Source organism: Vulpes vulpes, chromosome 4 (assembly GCF_048418805.1).
Source record: "Vulpes vulpes isolate BD-2025 chromosome 4, VulVul3, whole genome shotgun sequence".
Lineage (NCBI taxonomy): Eukaryota > Metazoa > Chordata > Mammalia > Carnivora > Canidae > Vulpes > Vulpes vulpes.
Genome location: NC_132783.1, coordinates 100,662,571 through 100,682,586, shown reverse-complemented (window position 1 = coordinate 100,682,586; position 20,016 = coordinate 100,662,571). Strand labels below are relative to the sequence as shown.

At 42.8% G+C, this 20,016-nt stretch overlaps 1 protein-coding gene across 1 annotated transcript in view; it reads left to right on the top strand.

The window, feature by feature from the left end:
* The window catches only part of DOCK2 (dedicator of cytokinesis 2), a 397,545-nt gene that overhangs the window by 319,171 nt on the left and 58,358 nt on the right, over positions 1 to 20,016 (top strand). Inside the window, exons 30-32 of the mRNA XM_072756626.1 lie at positions 2,188 to 2,266; positions 10,752 to 10,852; positions 10,942 to 11,000. Coding sequence (XP_072612727.1) covers positions 2,188 to 2,266; positions 10,752 to 10,852; positions 10,942 to 11,000 — 239 coding nt within the window. The remainder of the gene's footprint in view (positions 1 to 2,187; positions 2,267 to 10,751; positions 10,853 to 10,941; positions 11,001 to 20,016) is intronic.

Sequence of the window (20,016 nt, the reverse complement as noted above, 5' to 3'; positions counted from 1 at the left end):
GTGGACATTTATCACATATCCCAAGCTTCCTAGTTCTTTAATTCTCTGGACTTTGTCTGGCTGCGAGAGAGAGCTCAGTCCACCTACAGGGCAAGCCAGAGATACTGGGGACTTAATGCCCACAGGAGCAACTTCCAACTAGTGAGGGGCTAGCATTGGTAAATAAATAGTCCAGGTTCCACATCCTTGAGAGGAAACACTGCTGAGTGCAAGTGTGTTCTATACAGTGTCTCAGAAGTTCCCATGCAGAATTGAGCCACAATAGTTATGCAAAGCAATTACCTTCTAATCTATACTTCTTTGCTGGCTCTTCCTATTGTGTCTCAGGTAGGCCAAATGGGCATTTTTCTGGGACCAGCCATTCAATGGATAAGTAGTTATTGATTATTCAATGTTAATCCAGAATTATAGACAGTGGTACAGGTAAGATCTGGCCACTGTCCTCGAAGATTTTACAAACACACACACACACACACACACAGTAGAGACTAGGTCACAGGTGGACATGTGGCAGATTGAAGACTATTACAGAAATCTAGGAAAGAAATGATGGTGGCTTGGTTGAGGTCAATGTAAATGGGGTGTTGAGAAATAATCAAATTCTGGTTGTATTTTTAAAGTAATGCTAAAAGGTTTTGCTGATAGGCCAGGTGCAAGATATGAGAGAAAGGGGAAAATCAGGGATGCTACAGTTTTTTTCTCCTTGAGCAATTGGAAGGATAGAGTTATCCTTAACATAGATGGGAAGACTACAGAAACATTTGAAGACTACAGGGGTTGAGATTTTGACCTTATGTTTGAGATGCCTATTAGTAATCCACGTGAGGATATGGAGTAGGGAACTAGAATGCAAGCTGGAAGCTCAGGGGAAAGGCCAGAGAGGAAGATATAAATTTGGGAACCAAAGGCATGTAGGTTGGAAAATAGATGAGATCATGGAGGGAGTCTCTGATTTGAAGGAAAGTACAGTCTAGTGGAGGAGACAGGCATTATTGAGTCACACAAATAAGTCATCCTAGACCATGGTGAATTCTGGGAAAGGAAATTGCAATAACTATCCTTTGGAGGACACAAAGATGCAGCAGACCCTGCCCTAAAGAGATTAAAAGGAGAGAGGCATTTATACAAAAGAAGAACACAGCTATGTATCAGAAAACTAGAAAAAGCACAGGATAACAGTGATAAATGAGTCTAAAAAGGGTGGAGTCCAATCACAAAGGGCATTGATAGTCAAAAGAAAGAGTTTGGGCTTATCCTGTGGAAAGTGGGGAGTCACTAAAATGGATGATTGACATGACTGGAGCTGTCCATTGGACAAAATACTCTTGATGTTGAAGAGACAAGAGATGGGAGGCTGAAAGACCAGTCAATAGGGCTTGGTAGGAGGAAGAGGAGGAAGAGATGAATGGGAAGATGTTTATGGAGAAACACAATTTGACAACAGGTACCAAAATGTTAAATGTGCATTTGATAAGTACTACCACTTCAAGAAGAAGACTGGAAAAGAAGTGTATGTCAGAGGTGCAAGGTGTACATAAAAGAGTGAGTACTGAAGCACTATCTATAAAAGCTGAGCATAAAGGATCATCACTAAAAGACTGATTAAATAAACTGTGATCCACCATAGAAAGGCATGCTCTTCGGTAATTAAAAGGCATGATGTATATCTGCATTCACTGGCATGAAAGGAACACACAATTTATTGCCGAGTAAAAAAGACAGGCTGTGAAACCTGTTTGCCATTTAGCCCTATTTATCAAAATGATATCTTTCAAATACCATTCATGTATATACATCTAGGGAGACCTCTGAACATAACATTCATCAGGATTTCAGTGATGGCTTTTTTCTAGAGGATAAGATTCGATGGTGTGTTGGTTGGTTGTTTGCTTATTTGTGTGTAGAGGAAGCAATTTCTTTCTTTCTGGATAGCATAAATCTTCTTCCATAAGCTTGTAATAGTTTAAACAAAGGACAATACACATTTTCTAAGGAAGTCAAATAGACAGGTCTTAAGTTCTTGCAAGGCAAACATGGCCCCAGCTCTACACTGTGAGCAGGTGGGTCAGCTGACCTCTTCTTTGGGGTCTTTGAGCTCCTGCCTGAGGGAACTTTGGTCTGAAGGATGGGGAGGGATGCCTGGGGTAGCATACTCAGATGGTCTTGTGACCTTTTCCCTTCTTCCAGGGTCTTCTTGAGAGCTATCAACAAGTTCGCAGAAACCATGAACCAGAAGTTTCTGGAACACACGAACTTTGAGTTTCAGGTGAGTGTGAGGCACCCGGGGTGTGCTTGGGGTGCCCTGGCAAGATGGCTGTAACATCTTGGGCTGATTGCACTATCAGACACATCTCAAAGCACACACAGGTATGCCAGTGTCTCTGGGGATTTCCACAGAGGAGTGTGAACAAGGAGAGAACCAGTCCCTTGATTGAAACTCAGGGTTTGGAACCAGGCCCTTGATTAAATAAATAGTCATTAACTGAGCAGCACATGTAAATGGGACTGTATAATGTATTTTGTGCTAAAGAGGAGATTTGCATTCATCCATTGTCAGAGTGGGTACCACCTTTTAGAGAAGCATCGTATTCTTTTCCTTTTCTATTCACTGGAGCCTAGAAAAACAGCCATTCATAGACACTGAAAAATAAAGCTCACTAATACATTTCTGTGACTTCATGATTCCTCCAGAAATCACTTTTAGGACTCAGACAAGACCTGTGGCCTCTATGAGATTTGGGGGCCCCAAAGCATGTCTCTGGGGCAAACAGAGTGGCACACTTGCTAAAGACCTAGGCAAGAAGAGCCAATTCCTCAAAGTCTTGTAGAAAAGTCCAGATTGCTACCTCCTGCTGGTGATATGAGAGAGAAGGGCCCTGAAAGGGGATCCCGCCCCTGGGGATCCTGCCCCCTAGGATCTCTTGCTGTGCAAGCTTCGGAATTAGCCAATAAATTGAGGCAATTGTATTTTCTGCTGCTCATCTGAAGTGTTCAGTTCCAAGCTGGGTTTTGGCCTCTGACCAGCTGAGCAACCTCAAACAAGGCCTGGACTGTGTCTGTGCCTCAGTTGACACATCTGCAAAATGTTCACAATACTGACTCTTTCTATTTCATAGGGTTTTTGCATAACTGGAGTGTGTCAAGGAGCTTGCTGGGACACTTCACTGTAGGTTCCACCAGTTTTCATTCAAACACGTCCTCCTGAAAGACGCCTCCCCTGATGAGTCCTCTTTGAGGGTTCCCCACTGATCCCATGGTCATTATGTATTACCATTTAACCTGTTGTAGTCTCTTCATAGCACTGAGTATTATTTGAAATTATCTCTCTTATTTATCCACCTGCACATTTTTTCCCTCTCTTTTCTCTGGTAAAGTGTAAGCTTCATGAGTATGAAGACCTACTCACAGAGACTCTGTGCTCTGTGCCTGACACATAGTAGGTCTCCATGGGGAGATGATGCCTGGGGCCTATGAGGCCCACACCACTGGAGAGCCAGCCTAGAAGTATTTAATAAACATGATCTTTGAATAAGATTCTCTCCCACCACCTTGCATTCAAATCAGGCAACTGCACTATAATGCTAATGATGATAAAAAGGATAGCTGCCATTTTCTGATAACTTAGATGTGCAGATCTCATGAGAAGCATTCTCAGGCATTTTCTTTCTCAGCCCTGACAACTACACTACAAGTTAGTTACTATTACTAGTACTTTTTCTGCTGGAAGGATACGGGAAGTGAGACTGGGAGGTGATAAGCAGATAGCCTGAAGTGACACAGCACATCAGTGTGGAGTTGAGACCAAAGCACAGCAGAAGCTGACATCACAGCTGCAGCTCACCACAGCCACATGCAAGAGAGGGAGCCACCCCCGCATTGGGTTCACAGAGAGGTTCCGACTGAGACTATAAATCTTTGAGATGGAAGCAAAACATGTCACTCTGGCTGTTTGAATCAGAAGTGTTTGATCCCCTTCCAAATGTGGACCAGATGCCTGCAGGCTTCAGGTACGAGTGTGTTCCAGGAAACTAATAAGGTCGTTGTTTTTTTTGGAGGGGCAGCTTGGATCAACACACCTAGGGGCCAGCAGTGAGGTAGTGTTTAGGCCATAAAACTGATGGCTGGTTTGTCCATCTCTGTCCGTAGGCAATGGCAATTACAGCCTCAGACCTGGTTTCCCGACTCTGGCTGTCCTCCATGGTCTTAGGGGGTACTTTCCAAGAGAAGTGCAGCTTCAGTCCTTCATGCCATTCTTTTAGATTTTATCCTATTTTCCTTAAAGAAAATCTGCATCTGAGAGATGCCCAGAGAAAGGGGGTTTCATACATGGGAAGTTTGAGCTTATGAGCTGTGTGACTTTAGGCAAATTACCCCACTTCTCTATGCCTCAGTCTCTTCAACATCAAATAAAAATACTAATTACAGCTACCTCATTGGATTTTTGAGAGGATTAAGTGAATTAATTCATGTAAAGCATTTAGAACACTACCAGGAACATGTTAGCAATTTAATAAAATATGAGCTCATTATAATAATAGTTATCATTTTGATGATAATGATGATGATGGTCCTAAAATATATCAAGTCTAGGAACTCATATGTCAGTCCTTGGTAAACAGGACAGTAGGAAGGCATCTTTCTGGTCACCACACATTGCCTAGGGCTGTCATACCCACAGGATTTTATAAAACAGGAAAATGGCCAACATTACAAAATCAAATAAGTCTCTTTTCCTAATGAGACCTCCGTAGTTACTTGCTGAAAAGTACTCAAGAACAGGATCATTTTTCAGCCTTATCTTTGTTCTCCTACCTTTCCCTCACCCTGTGTGAGAATGGATTTGTTCTCTGTACCCTGCCTGGAACACGCCTTGTTTCCTTCTTGCAGTTTCATTAATTATACATTTAATATCAGCAGGAACAGCATCCATCACTAAGAGCTGCTGGCCTTGGCAGCCACTGTCCAGAGGAGGGGCAGGTGCAATGAGATAATCCCTTATATCTTTTCTGGAACTGTGGTTTTATGATACAAAGGACAAAAAGCAAGAAGCTCTGTGGGTGCCACTCTGCAGGTGACAAGACCAGGGAATTACAGAAATGATGTTTTCTGCCCAGGGCTAACATAATTTGCATTCCCAACCCCTATTCAAGACGCTGAGCCTTGGCATTCACACCCATTTGCATGGTCAGGGAAGACCAAGAGAGGATTTCAAATGCAACTCAGCAAGGATTTCTGTTTAAGAGCAATCCTCATAGGTCTAGACTATAGTAACATGCTATGAGGAACTCAGAAGCAAAGCAGGACACTGCCCTGCCCTCAATGACCTTAGAGTCGCGAGAGTAAGCTGTGAATCCATCTTCTAACATCCAAACTTTTCAAGGTGACTAATCTTTATTAGGCATCTACTTAGGGCATAACCCTGTTGGGTTGGGATATACCCATTTTACCAATGAATAAACTGAGCTTCAGAGAAGTGGTCGACTCTCCTGTTAAAGGTCACCTACTCACCAACAAGTTGCTGCTGAAATTCAGTTCCTGTCCTGTCTTCAAAGCCCAGGCCCTTTCCAACTCATCTGCCCTGTCTTTTAAAAACAGAGTGCCTTTCAAATCTAGGAGACAGCTCTATTTAGCTCCAGAAACACTGTCTGCCCTACTTAGCTCTTGCCCGCCCTGGGATAGAGAGCTCTGCAATGATTGGCTATGGGATTAGAATCTCCATATTGGGTACTCTGATTGGCCAGGAATCCGTGGTTACACTTCAGATGTGCTCTTTGGCTCCAGGAAGATTGTTTTTGTCTTAAGCAGCTGTTTGATTACTACTAAGAACATTCTCTCTACTTGGCAAGCTGTAATTGGCTCTGCATTTGGTAATCCCAGCCTTGGCCTTGAGGCATTACTTGATCAGCTTCTGGGCACCAGACTACCTTGGAATCATTTTTGAACCTGTACTGGAGACGCTGTGAAATGAAAAGGATATTCCAGGATAGTCCCAGCTATTAATGGAAGACTGAAGGCAGGCTTGGTCTCTATAATGGGAAACCTAACTTGTAATGGCAAAAAAGGTGAGAGAGGGAGCACATACCATGGAGAGCACCCATCAAAGCCTTGAAGGGCCCACAGCAACCCCCAGGGAAGATCAAGGTGGGGCAACTTTACCACACAGAATGGTCACGTGCTTGGGGACAGCTTCTTCGGCCATAGCTTGAGGCCTCCAGACAACCTCTGACCCAATGTTCCTAACCAAAATCCATCCCAAAAGTGCCCATGACACTGATCAGGTCAGGCCCACCCAATGCCCATGACCGCTGTGGCTTTCCAACTCAGGTATTTTAGCAACACTGTGCTGGGCGCTTTATATTTTTTTCAATGGAATTAGGGTAAATAATTCATAGCTGTTGTGAAGGAATCTTGTAGGATCAAAAATCCTTGAGTATCTGTTGTAAGGACTGTGAAATATCAGATGACTCAGTGGAAACCTTGACCAACAACCAAGGCTAAAGGAAATTGAGAAAGGAAAGAAAAATTTTTGCAGAAGAGCAGAGTGGTTAAGAATACAAGTTCTAGAGAGAGATGCACTTAGATTCAAGTGCCAGCCTTGCCATTTTGTAGCTGTGTCACCTTGGGCAACTTATTTAACTTCTCTGGGCCTCAGTGTCCTGATCTTCAAAATGGGAGAATAATGCTACAAAGATCATGGTGTCTGGGGAGCAGTTAAGAATGCAGGGGGAGTGCTGGGCTCATTAATGAATTTTTTCAACAAATATTTGTGAGCACATGCTGGGTTACACACAATGCTAAATACTGGATATACAACAGTGAGTAAAAAGTGGAGGTTCTATCCTGTAGGATGCTTATATCCATTAGAAGAAATAAATTCAGCTTAAAATAATGTCATAAATCCTGAAAGCATGGTGTAATAAAGGTGAATGGGTAGATTTTCTTTAGTCAGGGCAAGTTGGTAAGGCTTCCCTGGGAAGTGATTTTTGAAAGTCAGCTATGTTCACCACTAGACCACCAATGCCCACTTAGGAAGTGATTGTTGAACTGGGATTGCAAGATGAAATAGAGATTTTCTTGGCAGTGATTTCCTCATTCGGCCCTTATAACTACCTCCCTTTACATACTATTAGCCTCATTTTTCCAGATGAGGAAACAGAGACTCAGAGAGGTAGGGCAACTTGCCCATGATAATGGAGCTGGAATCCTGGAAGGCAACCTTAACAGTGTCTATTCAACAACAAAGACAACAAATAGTAATAGAATTGGCATAGAACCTGTGTCTTAATTCCAGCTCCAGAATGCATACTATTCTATAGGCTCTAATGCATAAAGATGTATAAACAAATATGTTGATTACAGCACTGATACTAAAGAAAAAAAATAGTTGGAGTCCATCTAAATGCCTATAAATAGGGAATTGGTTAGAATTAAAATGTATCCTTATAGCAGAATACCATGCAGCCACAAAAGATAGTGAAGTAGATCTGCACAGGCTAATATGGACACATCTGCAAGATATATTGGTGAGAGAAAAAAGCAAACTACACTGACTATTTTTTGACTGTCTATACGTGTTTGTTTATACATAAAAAAATTTTGAGAAGATCCAGAGAACTATTTTTTTTTTTTCTTCTGGAGAATTAGACTAAGGTTCCAGGTAGGATAGAAAATAAACTTTTTATCATTTAATCTTTTCTACCATTTTTTGACAATATGTGTATTAAATTTTTAATTTTTGAGAATTAATTGAAAGTAACTAAATTCTAGTTACACTCACTAGCAGTATGACTTTGGGTGGTCATTTATGTGAATATCACTGTTTACATCTGTGAAATAAGGGAGTTGGACCAGGTGACCCTTAAATTTATTCTAGTTCTAAGTTTCTATTGTCCTATTATTTCAAAATACTAATGTCCCAAACAGAAGTCACCTTACCTCTTCCCCCAGGGAATAAGGACCCATATGTTTAGCTCAAGCTCCTGTGACTTCCCTGAGCCAGCTGAGCTGGGCACTTAGTAGAAATGCCACCAGGCAGCGTGGGGCAGCGAGGAAAGAAAAATCTGGGACCTTTTGAAACAACTTCTCTAGCAATATGATGAACAATAAATAAATATTTTCTAGAGCCTAGCTACATTCAAGTCATTTAAACCATTGTGCTGAATATGGGATTAGAAGTACACATAAGTGGAAGATAAGACCCTAGGTGCTTGCGGAGCTTTCAGTTGGAAAGACAGAGCATTCAAATAATCTATGACCAGCACTATAGACAATACCACCATTCTACTTACTGAGCACTTGGCATATGCCAAGCCTGTGGTGAATGACTTCATGCTCATATTATTTTACCCGGCACTTAGAATAATCCATTAGGGTAGTTGCCTTATTTTCTCCATTTTATAGGTAAGGAAAATGAGGCTCAGAAAAGACAAATAAGTAGCCAAAGACAATCTAGCTAATAAGAGCTAGAACTGGTGTCTATATCCTAGTCTATGAGATGCTGATGCTTGTGTTCTTGACCACTGGGTGATGCTGTCATGGAAAATCAGTGGAGCACAAGGGAAGATGTAGAACAATAGACCCAAATCTGTGGTTGCACATACTAAGAGCTAGTCAAATTTGGAAAAGTTGAGCAGATCTGAGGTGCTCTGCCACCTGGGAAGGCTGCCTGAAGGAACAGATCTTGAACAGGCCTTTGATGAAAGAATAGAACTTAGGTGCCATAGGTGAGCCAAGCTAAGGAAGCCAAGATGCTCATGTTATATCTATGGAGTCTGAGCAGATCAGCATGAGGAGGAAAGACAGAGTGGTTGGGAGACCTGCCCACACAGTGTGTTTGGATAAGCAGGATTACTACAGAAACAGAAGAGCTCAAGCTGTGATTCTAATGATTATGGGAAGCCTTTGAAAGACTTTAAGGAAGGGAGTGATAGAACCCAACTTATTTTAAAAGATCCTCTGGTCTCCCTGTGGAGAGTTGACTTGATGGACTCCACAAGCTGGGAGGCCGCTTCACTATACACCAGGAGCAGCTTGGTCTTTTGGACTCTGGGAGATAAAGTTTCAAAAAAGAGAAATTTATTGTGCCAACAGAATGTGAGCTGCATGAGGGTGGGGACTGCCATCTGTGTAACCATTCCCTATGCCCACATGATGACAATGCATGGCACATAGAAGAGTTTCAATAAATATGTATTAATGCATCCTTGGCCAAAGACTGACTACAGTATGTAGAAAGAGCCTTGATCAGAAGGCCTAAGTTCAAATCCCAAATCTACTATATATATAACAATCTAAGTGACCTTCAGAAAATTACTTAACCCCTCCAAGCCTCATTTTCTTCATCTGTAAAATGGGACAAATGACAGCTACCAAGTTTTGAGAGATGAAAGGAGGGATGTATGGGGAAGTACCTGGCCCATGGTAAAAACGAAGTACTTGTTTTCTTCTTTCTGAAACTGGAACCACAAGCCCATTTGAAGTAATACTCTGGGCAGCAGTGATGATGCTATCAAGGGTAGACCTGCTTTTAAACTTAGTCTTGGCTATCTGAAACCTCCGGTGAACATCTTTGAGTTAAAGATGAATATCTCAATCATTTCTCTAGCTAGTGTTACCCTTTCTTTGTCATGTTGAGAGGGTGTTCATCTGAAAGTGGATGAACTTTGTCAAGCAAAGTTCTCTCCCATCTGTTTCTTGTAGGACTTGGCATCTGGGGCCAGGTTGTACTATTTGCTTTGATACCAAAGGAATCACTAGATTAATGAAAAGAACAATATGGCTAACAAGTGCTTTTAGCCCTTACAGAGACTCATGCCCTTTACATATATCATCTCATGTCATCTTTACTATAGCCTTCTGCAGTGGGTGCCAGGGGTACCCCTTTTGCAGATGGGTTCACTGAGGCTCCATCTCTCAGGTGCTGTAGGTTGTATCAATATCATAATCCCTGCATCTCATCTTTTGGAGGACTTGTCATGTGCTGAACACTTTGCTGGCTCCATTTCACCACATGCCAGTGGAGTGGGTTTAGTATTAGCCCTTGCGTTTAGCACCAAGTGATCATGCAAGTGTTAAAATTACAATAAACCTACATATAAACTAGGCCCACAGAGGTTCTTGAACTCCAGTGAGCGTCAGAATTATCCAGAATGCTTGTGAACACACAGGTTTCTGGGGGCTGATTCTATAGGTCTGGGGGAGGGACAGAGAATTTGCATTTCTAGCAGGTTTCCAGGTGATGCTGATGCTGCTGGTCTGGGGCCACACTTTGAAACCATTGAACTAAGAGGAAGGTGAAGGCAAACTATTCTAAGACAGAATCCATTGCAGACAGCTCCTTTGAGCTGTCAGGTGGATTAAGGGAGGACTTCCAGAGAAGAGGAGAGTCCCTGAAATACACAACCTTCATTAATCTCTAATTCTACTAGGGCACTCAGCTGGGGCGAGTTGTTTGTCTTTCAAAACACAAAATGAAACCTTTTTTTTTTTTTCCAGAGCAGCCCTAAAGTCCTCCTCCTTGCCCTGTCATCAGAAAGATGTGGTCAGCGCCTAGAGAAATCCATCCATTGTCCTTGCTTGGCCAGGACGTTGATTTCAGACTCCGTGCCAGTTAGAAAATTGCAGTGCACAGAATTAAACTGGTTCTGCCACTATCTTCTGCCATCTTCATAGATTATTCACATTACCCAGCATTTAATACGCTTTCCCACTTCAGACCCTCGCCATGACTGTTCTTTCCTCCTTATTTACAGCTGTGGAACAACTATTTTCATCTGGCGGTGGCTTTTATCACTCAAGATTCTCTGCAGCTGGAGCAGTTCTCGCACGCCAAATACAACAAAATCCTGAATAAGTAGGTTACATGTCTGGGTCTCCTGGAGTGGGGGTTTCATGAGAATCTCTGAGAGGGGGCCTTAAGCAGATGTGTGTTGTTTCTCCCAGGTACGGGGACATGAGACGGCTAATTGGCTTCTCCATCCGTGATATGTGGTACAAGCTGGGTGAGTAGGCACATGCATCCAGAGAGACACATCTGCACACGCCAAGCTCCTTCTTGAAGACCATCTGTTAGAGGGCCACATGGGTTTCAGTGGTGGGAGCTTGAAAAAAACAGTTTATCACTGTGTGTGTCCTGGGTCCTTAATAAGTGCTTGATGAGAGAGCCCATGCCCATGTCCCGTCCCCAAACATCTGTGTGTCTGCTTCAGCTTGGTGCCCCTGAGGGCTTAAGAAGTCCAAGCTCCTTCTTGAAGACCATCTGTTAGAAGGCCACATGGGTTTCAGTGCTGGGAGTTTCAAAAAAACATTTTATCACTGTGTGTGTCCAGGGTCCTTAATAAGCACTTGATGAGAGTGCCCATCCCCATGTCCCGTCCCCAGACATCTGTGTGTCTCTCTGGATGCAGAGTTTGTGTGTGCCCTCCGACCCTCTGCTGCCAAGTTGCTCTGCCCTGGGCTTGGATGGTGACCCCCTCGAGTGGAGCCACTTACAGGGACTGTGCTTTTTTACTTTTTTTAGGTTGAACCACCTAAATGACCTCTCCTGACTTTGCATCTCACTTCCTCAGCCTTCTTAGTATCTTTTGGTTCTCTTTGGATTTCCTAGACAGCAGTTTCTTGCTCTGTCCAGCAAGGTCCTTTCACTCCAGGGAGGCACAGTGGACAGACTATCCGTCTGTGCTCTGCATTCGCCAGCAGCACCAGACTCGAGTTAAGAGCATATACTGGTACTAGGAAGGCTATGGATTGCTTTACAAAATCAAAGGGAGAGCTGGGCAACCAGGCCCAGAACAGACTACTTCGTACCTGCCTTGGGCCTTGCCCTGTCATTTACAAGCTATCAGGTCCACCAAAGCAGGAAGACTGAGTGACACTGGGCATATAATGGGGAAATAACACCTTCTCCCAGGGTGCTTATGTGTTTCAGAAGAACAAAAACTGGGGGAGTGAAACATGCAGGCCACACTCAAGTCAGGATTTTTTTTTAAAGACTTTAGAGAGAGAGAGGCAGAGACACAGGCAGAGGGAGAAGCAGGTTCCATGCAGGGAGCCTGACGTGGGACTCGATCCTGGGACTCCAAGATCATGCCCTGGGCCAAAGGCAGGCGCTAAACTGCTGAGCCACCCAGGGACCCCCCTCAAGTCAAAATTTTTATCTTTGTTTTCACCCTTGCCCCATCAGAACAGAGCCTACTTTTCGTGTTCTGGCTCTTTAATCATTAATACCAGACCTATAATACTAGTGCCTGAAGGGCAGGGCCCAGGTAAGTAATGTAAAAGAGTGAAGGGGCCCGGGTATGTTAAATCCACAGACATCCATAAAGCAGGGTACTGTCAACATCTGGAGTTGGATAAATCTTTGTTGCAGGGGTGCCTTATCTATGTACTACAGGATATTTAATAGCATCCCTGACCTTTACTCGCCAGATGTCAACAGCATCCTCCCTGGTTGTGACAACAAAAAAGTCTCTAGACATTGTTAAATGGTCCTGGGGAGGGGGAGAGAGATGTGCAAAACAACTTCTATTTGAAGACCACTTCTGTATAGAAATACTGTCTCTGCTCTGTTTTTCTAGAAAAACATGCCTTTCTCAGTCTTTTATTTCTTCACTTTGGATAAAGACAGGGATATAAAAAATATTGTATGTGTCGTCTAATTACTCTTCAATAGAAAAAAACAAAAAAGCATAGTGCAGTGCAGGTCTACCTGGTAGTTGGCACATGGCCTCAGGGTCAGGAATATGGGAAGAAGTTGCTGGGCTTGGAACAAAGTGAAAATATGCCCCAGCTAAAAGGGAGTCGCTGTCCTGATCTGGTTGATTGCTGTCCTGTTAGAATACAAGGCTGATAGTGTCTCCTCTTCCAGTTTTTCAAAAGAAGTCAAGAAACACAATTTTTAAGTGTATCTCCAATTTCTGAATATTGATCACTAATTGGAAGTATTCAAAAACATTGAACATGCCCAGTGAAGGACAGGGCCCAGATTCTGTGTGAGTGGGAGTTTGCACTCTTTGCTTTACTACAGCAAAGAAGAGCTACGGCTGTGGTGGGTTTTCTTTCCCACACCTACGCCCCAGGCATTGCCAGGATTGCAAAACAGGGATCTGCGCTTTGTCTCTAATTCTTCCACATAACCTGCTCTTTCCTCAATGTCCTTCATTGCTGTTGTTTTGCACAAAGAAGATTTTATTTAGATATAGATTATGTTTTGGCAGACGTTCCTGCAACTTCCCAATTATGCTGATGAATGAAAAGATGTTACCAAATATTTCACCTGCTTAAAATCACAGAACATCAGACCTGGAAGGGCCCTTTAGAGATCAGATTGTCCAGAAATTTTCAATGTTCATTTTTAGCTGAGGGCCAATAAAAAAGAATCTCATGCTCAATATATAAATTGGTTGAGGGATCCCTGGGTGGCGCAGCGGTTTGGTGCCTGCCTTTGGCCCAGGGCGCGATCCTGGAGACCCGGGATCGAATCCCACATCAGGCTCCCGGTGCATGGAGCCTGCTTCTCCCTCCGCCTGTGTCTCTGCCTCTCTCTCTCTCTCTGTGACTATCATAAATTAAAAATAAATAAATAAATAAATAAATAAATAAATAAATAAATAAATTGGTTGAAAGCCAATCTATTTTAATTGAAATGGGGGTGAGGGGCACAGAGCTTTTTATAACAGGCCACCTCTGAACTCCCCATGTAGATCCCTGAGGATTTTCTGGGGAGAAATCCTGAAGCATTTCAGGCAAGTCTAGCCCAACCCACCATTTTACAAATGAGGTAACTGAGACACAGAGAAGTAAAAAGGTATGTAGAAGGTTATATAGTGGGTTAAGAAGCAGATTCAGGGCAGGGACTCTAGCACATCACAGATTCCTTCCTATTTGCAAATGTCTGTAGGATGAATTAATGCAATTAAAAGATGTACTTGTTAGTGTTTGGACTTGCAAGAAAGAGAAACTGTGCCTGCCTTGATCAGAGAAGGTACTTATCAGAAGGGCAAGGAGAACCAGGTTATGAAGAAGAGGGCCAGAGCCACTCTAGGTTCTAGAGCAGATTGCAAAACTGTGCCTTTAGCGTGTTCCATTGCTGCATCATCTTGCTTAAAGATCCAATCTTCAGGGGACACTACTTTATTGGCCTTCCTTGGACGACCTCTCCATTCATGGTCCCACCATGCCTACACCCATTGAAAGAAATAGAGTTTCCCAAAGTAAGATGTTTATGGAGTTGTAGAGAGGTCAATGGCACAGATGTCCACTGTATAGAACAAGAAGGATGCTTTTGCAAAGATGGCCACCTCTCGGCCTGGACTTCCAGAAAGAGGAAAGTATATCAGCCTAAAGGGATTTTCCTGTTAGTTATTAGTTACATAGCTGCCTTCTCTTTGCCCTTTTCCTTCAGGAATAAGTGAACAGACTGAGGAGGCAGAATGAATGGGTAATTCCCCACCCTACCTTGTGTTCTACTAGATCCTGGCATTAGCATGCTTTCTCCTAGTGTGCTAATGAGGCTAACCTGCTAATCCAAACCAGGACTAAGCACTGTTATACACTAGAGACCAATGTAGTGAGTAATGATAGGTTTTAAAGTACAATCTATGCAATATCCAAGACCAAGTGAAACTTAGAAGCCATCTGTGGCAGACACAGCTGAAAGCCCACACAATAGCCATTCTTCCCTCCTTCCTGGTTAACTGAATCCTGGTTTATTTTTTCCATGATCACAATTTGCTCAGTTAATAATATCTTGTAGCAGGTGATGACCATATGACCCATCTCTGGCCAGAGAGAATCAGCAGAAACAAACTTGTTGGGGCTTCAGGAAATCCTTTTTGTCCAATTAAAACAAAAGAGAAGGGGACAAATTCAATGAGCACAACACATTTTTTTTTTTAGCCATAGTCCTTCCCCTCCTTCCTTCCTGGAAAACAATAAGATACCTGGAGATACAGTAGCCAGTTTGAAGCTATGAAGATAAGTCATATGCTAAGGATGGAGAAGTAACTCTGGCACCACCATCTTTTGACTTCTTGTTAAGGAAGAAAGTTAAAGCAAAACTTACTCAGTTTAGCCATGATAATCATATTTTTGTTACATCCATAACTGATGTATCATCTAATTCAAACCCCTCCCCCATTTTATAGGTGAGCTCACTGAGGCCCAGGGAGGCATAAGGACATTCAAGGTCAACAACAAATCAGTGACAGCTGAGGTGAAAAAACCTGTCTCTTGACCCCAAGTCCAATGTTCTTACTAATATTTTTTTCAGAATATGCAAATTGTTTTCAAAGAGTGTGAAATAGTGCACTATTTTTCAAAGACTATGGATAATGAGTAAATCATAATGCATGTTAACCTTTTAAATTTTGTTTTAATGCCCAACGCAATCAGGGCATCATCACCATGATCATCAGTATCATCATCTTCTCATCAGGAAAGATGTTAGCAATCCTATGATTATAAGATAGCTAATTCCAAGGAAAGTCTCAGGCTTGAAGATTATTCAACATTCTTAAGAGAAAAGCCTAAACAAATATGTGTGTGCATGTGTCTGTGTGTATATGTGTGTGTGTGTGTGTGTGTGTGTGTGTGTGCTTTGTTGACGGAGGGTACATACAGAAAGGTCTCGATAGAGAGAAGGACCACATTTTGTTGTCAGGACCAGGCCACTAAGGGGTTAATACCTGTGTTTTTGGATCCTGGGACTATGCCAAATGTAATGTACTTTTCCTGATAGTGTAACATCATAGCATTTGATTTCTGCTTGGAGTGTAGCAATGCCCATTTTGCCAAAATGACTTTGCACTTAACCATTCCACATTCACTTAGGTTAACATCAGGCTGTTGTGTTAACAGTCTTTGTGGGAAAGAAAGACAAATTCTAGCAACTGGCATCATGACCTTGTATGATGGGAGGTCTCTACTGGCAAACCTGTGAGAGTAACTGGGCCTTTACTCTTTTAGAATCTGTGGAGTACCCAGATCAGCACAGGAAAGGGTAGGAGAGTTGAGGAAGGATAAGGCATGGTTCCTGCCTTGCCAGGAAGAGCCACCATCCATTTCTATAAGTAGAACAAACTAAGAGTTTATTTTTTTAAGATTTTTATTTATTTATTCATGAGAGACACAGAGAGAGGTCGAGACATGGGCAGAGGAAGAAGCAGGCTTCCCACAGGAAGCTCAATGTGGGACTCAATCCCAGGACTCTGGGATCATGACCTAAGCCAAAAGCAGATACTCAACCACTGAGCCACCCAGGTGCCCCCAAACTAAGAGTTAAAGAATAAATTAAGAGTGTGTTCTTTAATATGAAATGTGTGGTAGAGACTTAAGAGTTCAGGCAAATGTGAGGTAGATGAGGATAATAAAGATAACTCTACTGAGATAAATGGTTCTTGAATGAGACCCTAGGGTGGTCCATGTCCAGATTGAAAGAAAGACAGGAAAGGATAGATGTTCCAGAAAAGCAACCAGCTTGCACTAAGTATAGCCTCTTAAGATTGGGGAGAAGCTGCTGGCAAGAAATAGGAAATGGGATTAGACATCCATCCATCCATCCATTTGATTATTGATTCATTCAATTTATAACAGGTATTAAGCATTGTGGTAGGCTGAAGAACATTTCCTCAAAGATGTTCATGTCCTAATCCTAGAACCTGTGGGTATATTACCTTACAAAGTGGACTTTTCAGACATGGTTAAGAATCTTGAAGATGTATGTTCTCATTCATTTGGGGAATATAAATAATAGTGAGAGGGAATATAAAGGAAGGGAAAAGTAATGTGTGGGAAATATCAGGAAGGGAGACAGAACATAAAGACTCCTAACTCTGGGAAACGAACTAGGAGTGGTGGAAGGGGAGGAGGGCGGGGGGTGGGGGGGAATGGGTGACAGGCACTGAGGGGGACACTTGACGGGATGAGCACTGGGTGTTTTTCTGTATGTTGGTAAATTGAACACCAATAAAAATTAATTTATAAAAAAAAAAAAAAAAGAATCTTGAAGATGGGGCAGCCCCAGTGGCGCAGTGGTTTAGCGCCGCCTGCAGCCCAGGGCGTGATCCTGGAGACCCTGGATCGAGTCCCATGTCAGGCTCTCTGCATGGAGCCTGCTTCTCCCTCTGCCTGTGTCTCTGCCCCTCTCTCTGTGTCTCTATGAATAAATAAATAAAATCTTAAAAAAAAAAAGGAATCTTGAAGATGGTAAGAGTACCCTGGACTGCAACTATAGAGTTCTTAGAAGTGAATAAAAGGAGGCAGGGGAGTCAGAGAGGGATTTGAAAGAGATGTACTCCTGGTTTTGAAGGTAGAGGAAGAGACCGGGAGCCAAGGAATGTAGGTGGCCTCTAGAAGCTGCAAAATGGAAGCACATAGTTTTTTCCTAAGACCCTCCAAAAGGAACTCATTCTTGCTTACACCTTGATCTTAGCTCAATGAAACCCATTTCAGACTTCTGACCAGATGTGTAAGATTATAAATTTGTACAATATTAAGCCACTAAGTTTATAATGATTTATAGTAGCAACAACAGGAAACTAATACAAGTACCCTCTACGTGACTGGCATTATGCCTGAGGCTGGGACTACAATTGGAAAAAGATTAGAGATATAGCCCTTGACCTCATGGACTTGCGGTCATTGCACTGAATAGTAACCTACTAATTGCCGAGTTCATTCTTAATGGTCAAAGGGGAGATACCTGTAGAGCAGAAGCTTGTGGCACCCAGAGAATCTATAAAGCACCCACACTCACTCATGAGTAAGCCCCGGATGGCCTAGATGAGGAAGAGTGAAGAGCCTTACTCCAGAATAGTCCTGTCCTATGGAACTGGAATGTGAGCCACCTGTCTAAAAGCAAATACTCTAATGACCACAGTTTTTTAAAGGTAAAAAGAAATAGTGAAATTAATGTTACAATATATTTTATTTAACCTCCTACTCCAAAATGTTATCATTTCAACATGTAATCAACACAAAATATTATTGAGATAAGTTGTTTTAATTTTTGTTTTCCAGAACTAATTCTTTGAAATCTAGTGGGCTTTTTATACTCACAGCACATCTGAGCTCAAGTGCTCAAAAGAAACATGTGGCTGTAGCTTCCATATTGAATAGAATGAGATTGTGGAATGAGTGGGATTTGTTTGTGAGGACAAGTGGGGAGTAGGGTTCAGCATGGAAATGGGGTCAGAGGGGGGGAGGGGAGAGCATGGTGGCCAGAGGAGGACAAGGGTGCATATGCAGGTCTGAGGAGGAGGGGCAGTCCAAGGAGGGAAGGCAGGCAGGAAAGAGGAAGAAATTGGGTATGGAGTGGGAGCATTGAACCAAACAGGCCTGCAGAGCTGGGTCCCAAAAGCAATGGAAGCCATTGAAAGATTATCATGAGCTGTGGATCATCATGGTCAGATTTGGGCTTTTCAAACATTTTTGAGGGCAGATTATAAAATATTTAGGTGGGATAGAGAAAGGTCTGGAGGGTCATGAGTGTCAGCTATGGCAGAGAAGATAAATCTGTCCTGAACCCCTCACCATGCTTGCTCTTTACTCTGGAGGTGAACAAATAAACTGACAGGTCAACAAAGTTCCACAAAAAACTCCAGGGAGTTCCATGAGTTGGAACATGTCTTTGCATGTTGCTTTTTCCAGAACCTAGCAGAGGCCGAGCTGATAGTACTCACATCATCATCACCACAATCACCATCAGTACTTACTGAGCCTTTCTAATGAGCCAGACACTCTGTGGAGCCCTTTGTTTATATTAATTCTTCTAAGCTTCTCAAAGATCCTACCAGGCAGGGCTTGTCTTTATCTCCATTTTACAGATGAGATAACAGAGGATCGGGGACGTTAAATGACAGGCACAGAGCCACACAGCCATGGAGTGGCGGCAGTGGGACCCAATCCAGGTTGTAGGGCTCAGTGGTTCTAAAGGCCTGGAAGGAATCTGGAGCCGGGCACATGCTGGATGATGCAGAGCAAACAGACTGCCTGTCTCGGAGCAGTGCCAGAAGGGAGCTTCTCCAAGCCTGAGTCAGAGCAGCAGAGATCTATGTTCTTTCCCCCCTCTGGCACTGAATGAGTGATCTTTCTGGATCAGCCCAGCTTTACTTCAGCATCCCCAGGAGGATGCAGAACTCTGAAATCCAGGAGGTCATAACTTGTCCTCATCCCTTTTCATTTCAGAGTGTGCACTCACCTTTGGAGAGCCATATACTCTCTGAAAGAGTGCCCCTTCTGTCCCTATGAGCCTCACAAGGTCAATGACTTGTTCCAGTCCTCTCAAAGGTTCACAGTGGTGGTCTCCTTCCTTCCTCCTTTTCACCCACCTTCCTTCCTCCTCCTTCCTTTTTCGCTAGGTCATATTTTAGTGGCCTCATGGCCTTTGCATTCAGTCTTACAGTCTCCTCCTGAGAGGTGTGATAGATGAGGCCATTGTACAGATTAGAAATCCAGGCCAGAGAACACACAGGACTCCTTTCCACCCACATGCCAAAGCTCTTCTCTGCACTCTCATTACCACCAGAGCCTTTCCCAGAGCCTATATAATTTGGCATTTGGATTTATCCTGCTGGCTTATTGGCACTTTAAAAGCCTTTTCTAATTGGTATCTGTTCTCAGTGAGATTCAGCCTCCATTATGTGAAAAAAGATCCTCTTACTGATGCCTTGCCTTGCCTTTTTTTTTTTTTTTTTGAATACAGCAGCAGGTGTGTCTCTTGAATGAGGATTTTTCCCCCCAAATACGTTTGCATTCAATTAGCTACAAATATGTTCTCTCTGTGTGCATGCACACGTGTCTATGTATACAAAGACACACATACATGCACATTCAGATTATTTGAACACAAAATCCAAGGAGCTGAAATTCCATTTTTGATGTAAATGAACACAATTTCTTCATGGAGCACTATAAAGGGCATTCAGCTCACACTGTATTTAGAGATCAGCATCTCTCCATTTTCCCTATCCTTCCAAACATCTCTTCAACTGACTGCAAAGAATGCAGGTCAAAAGTATC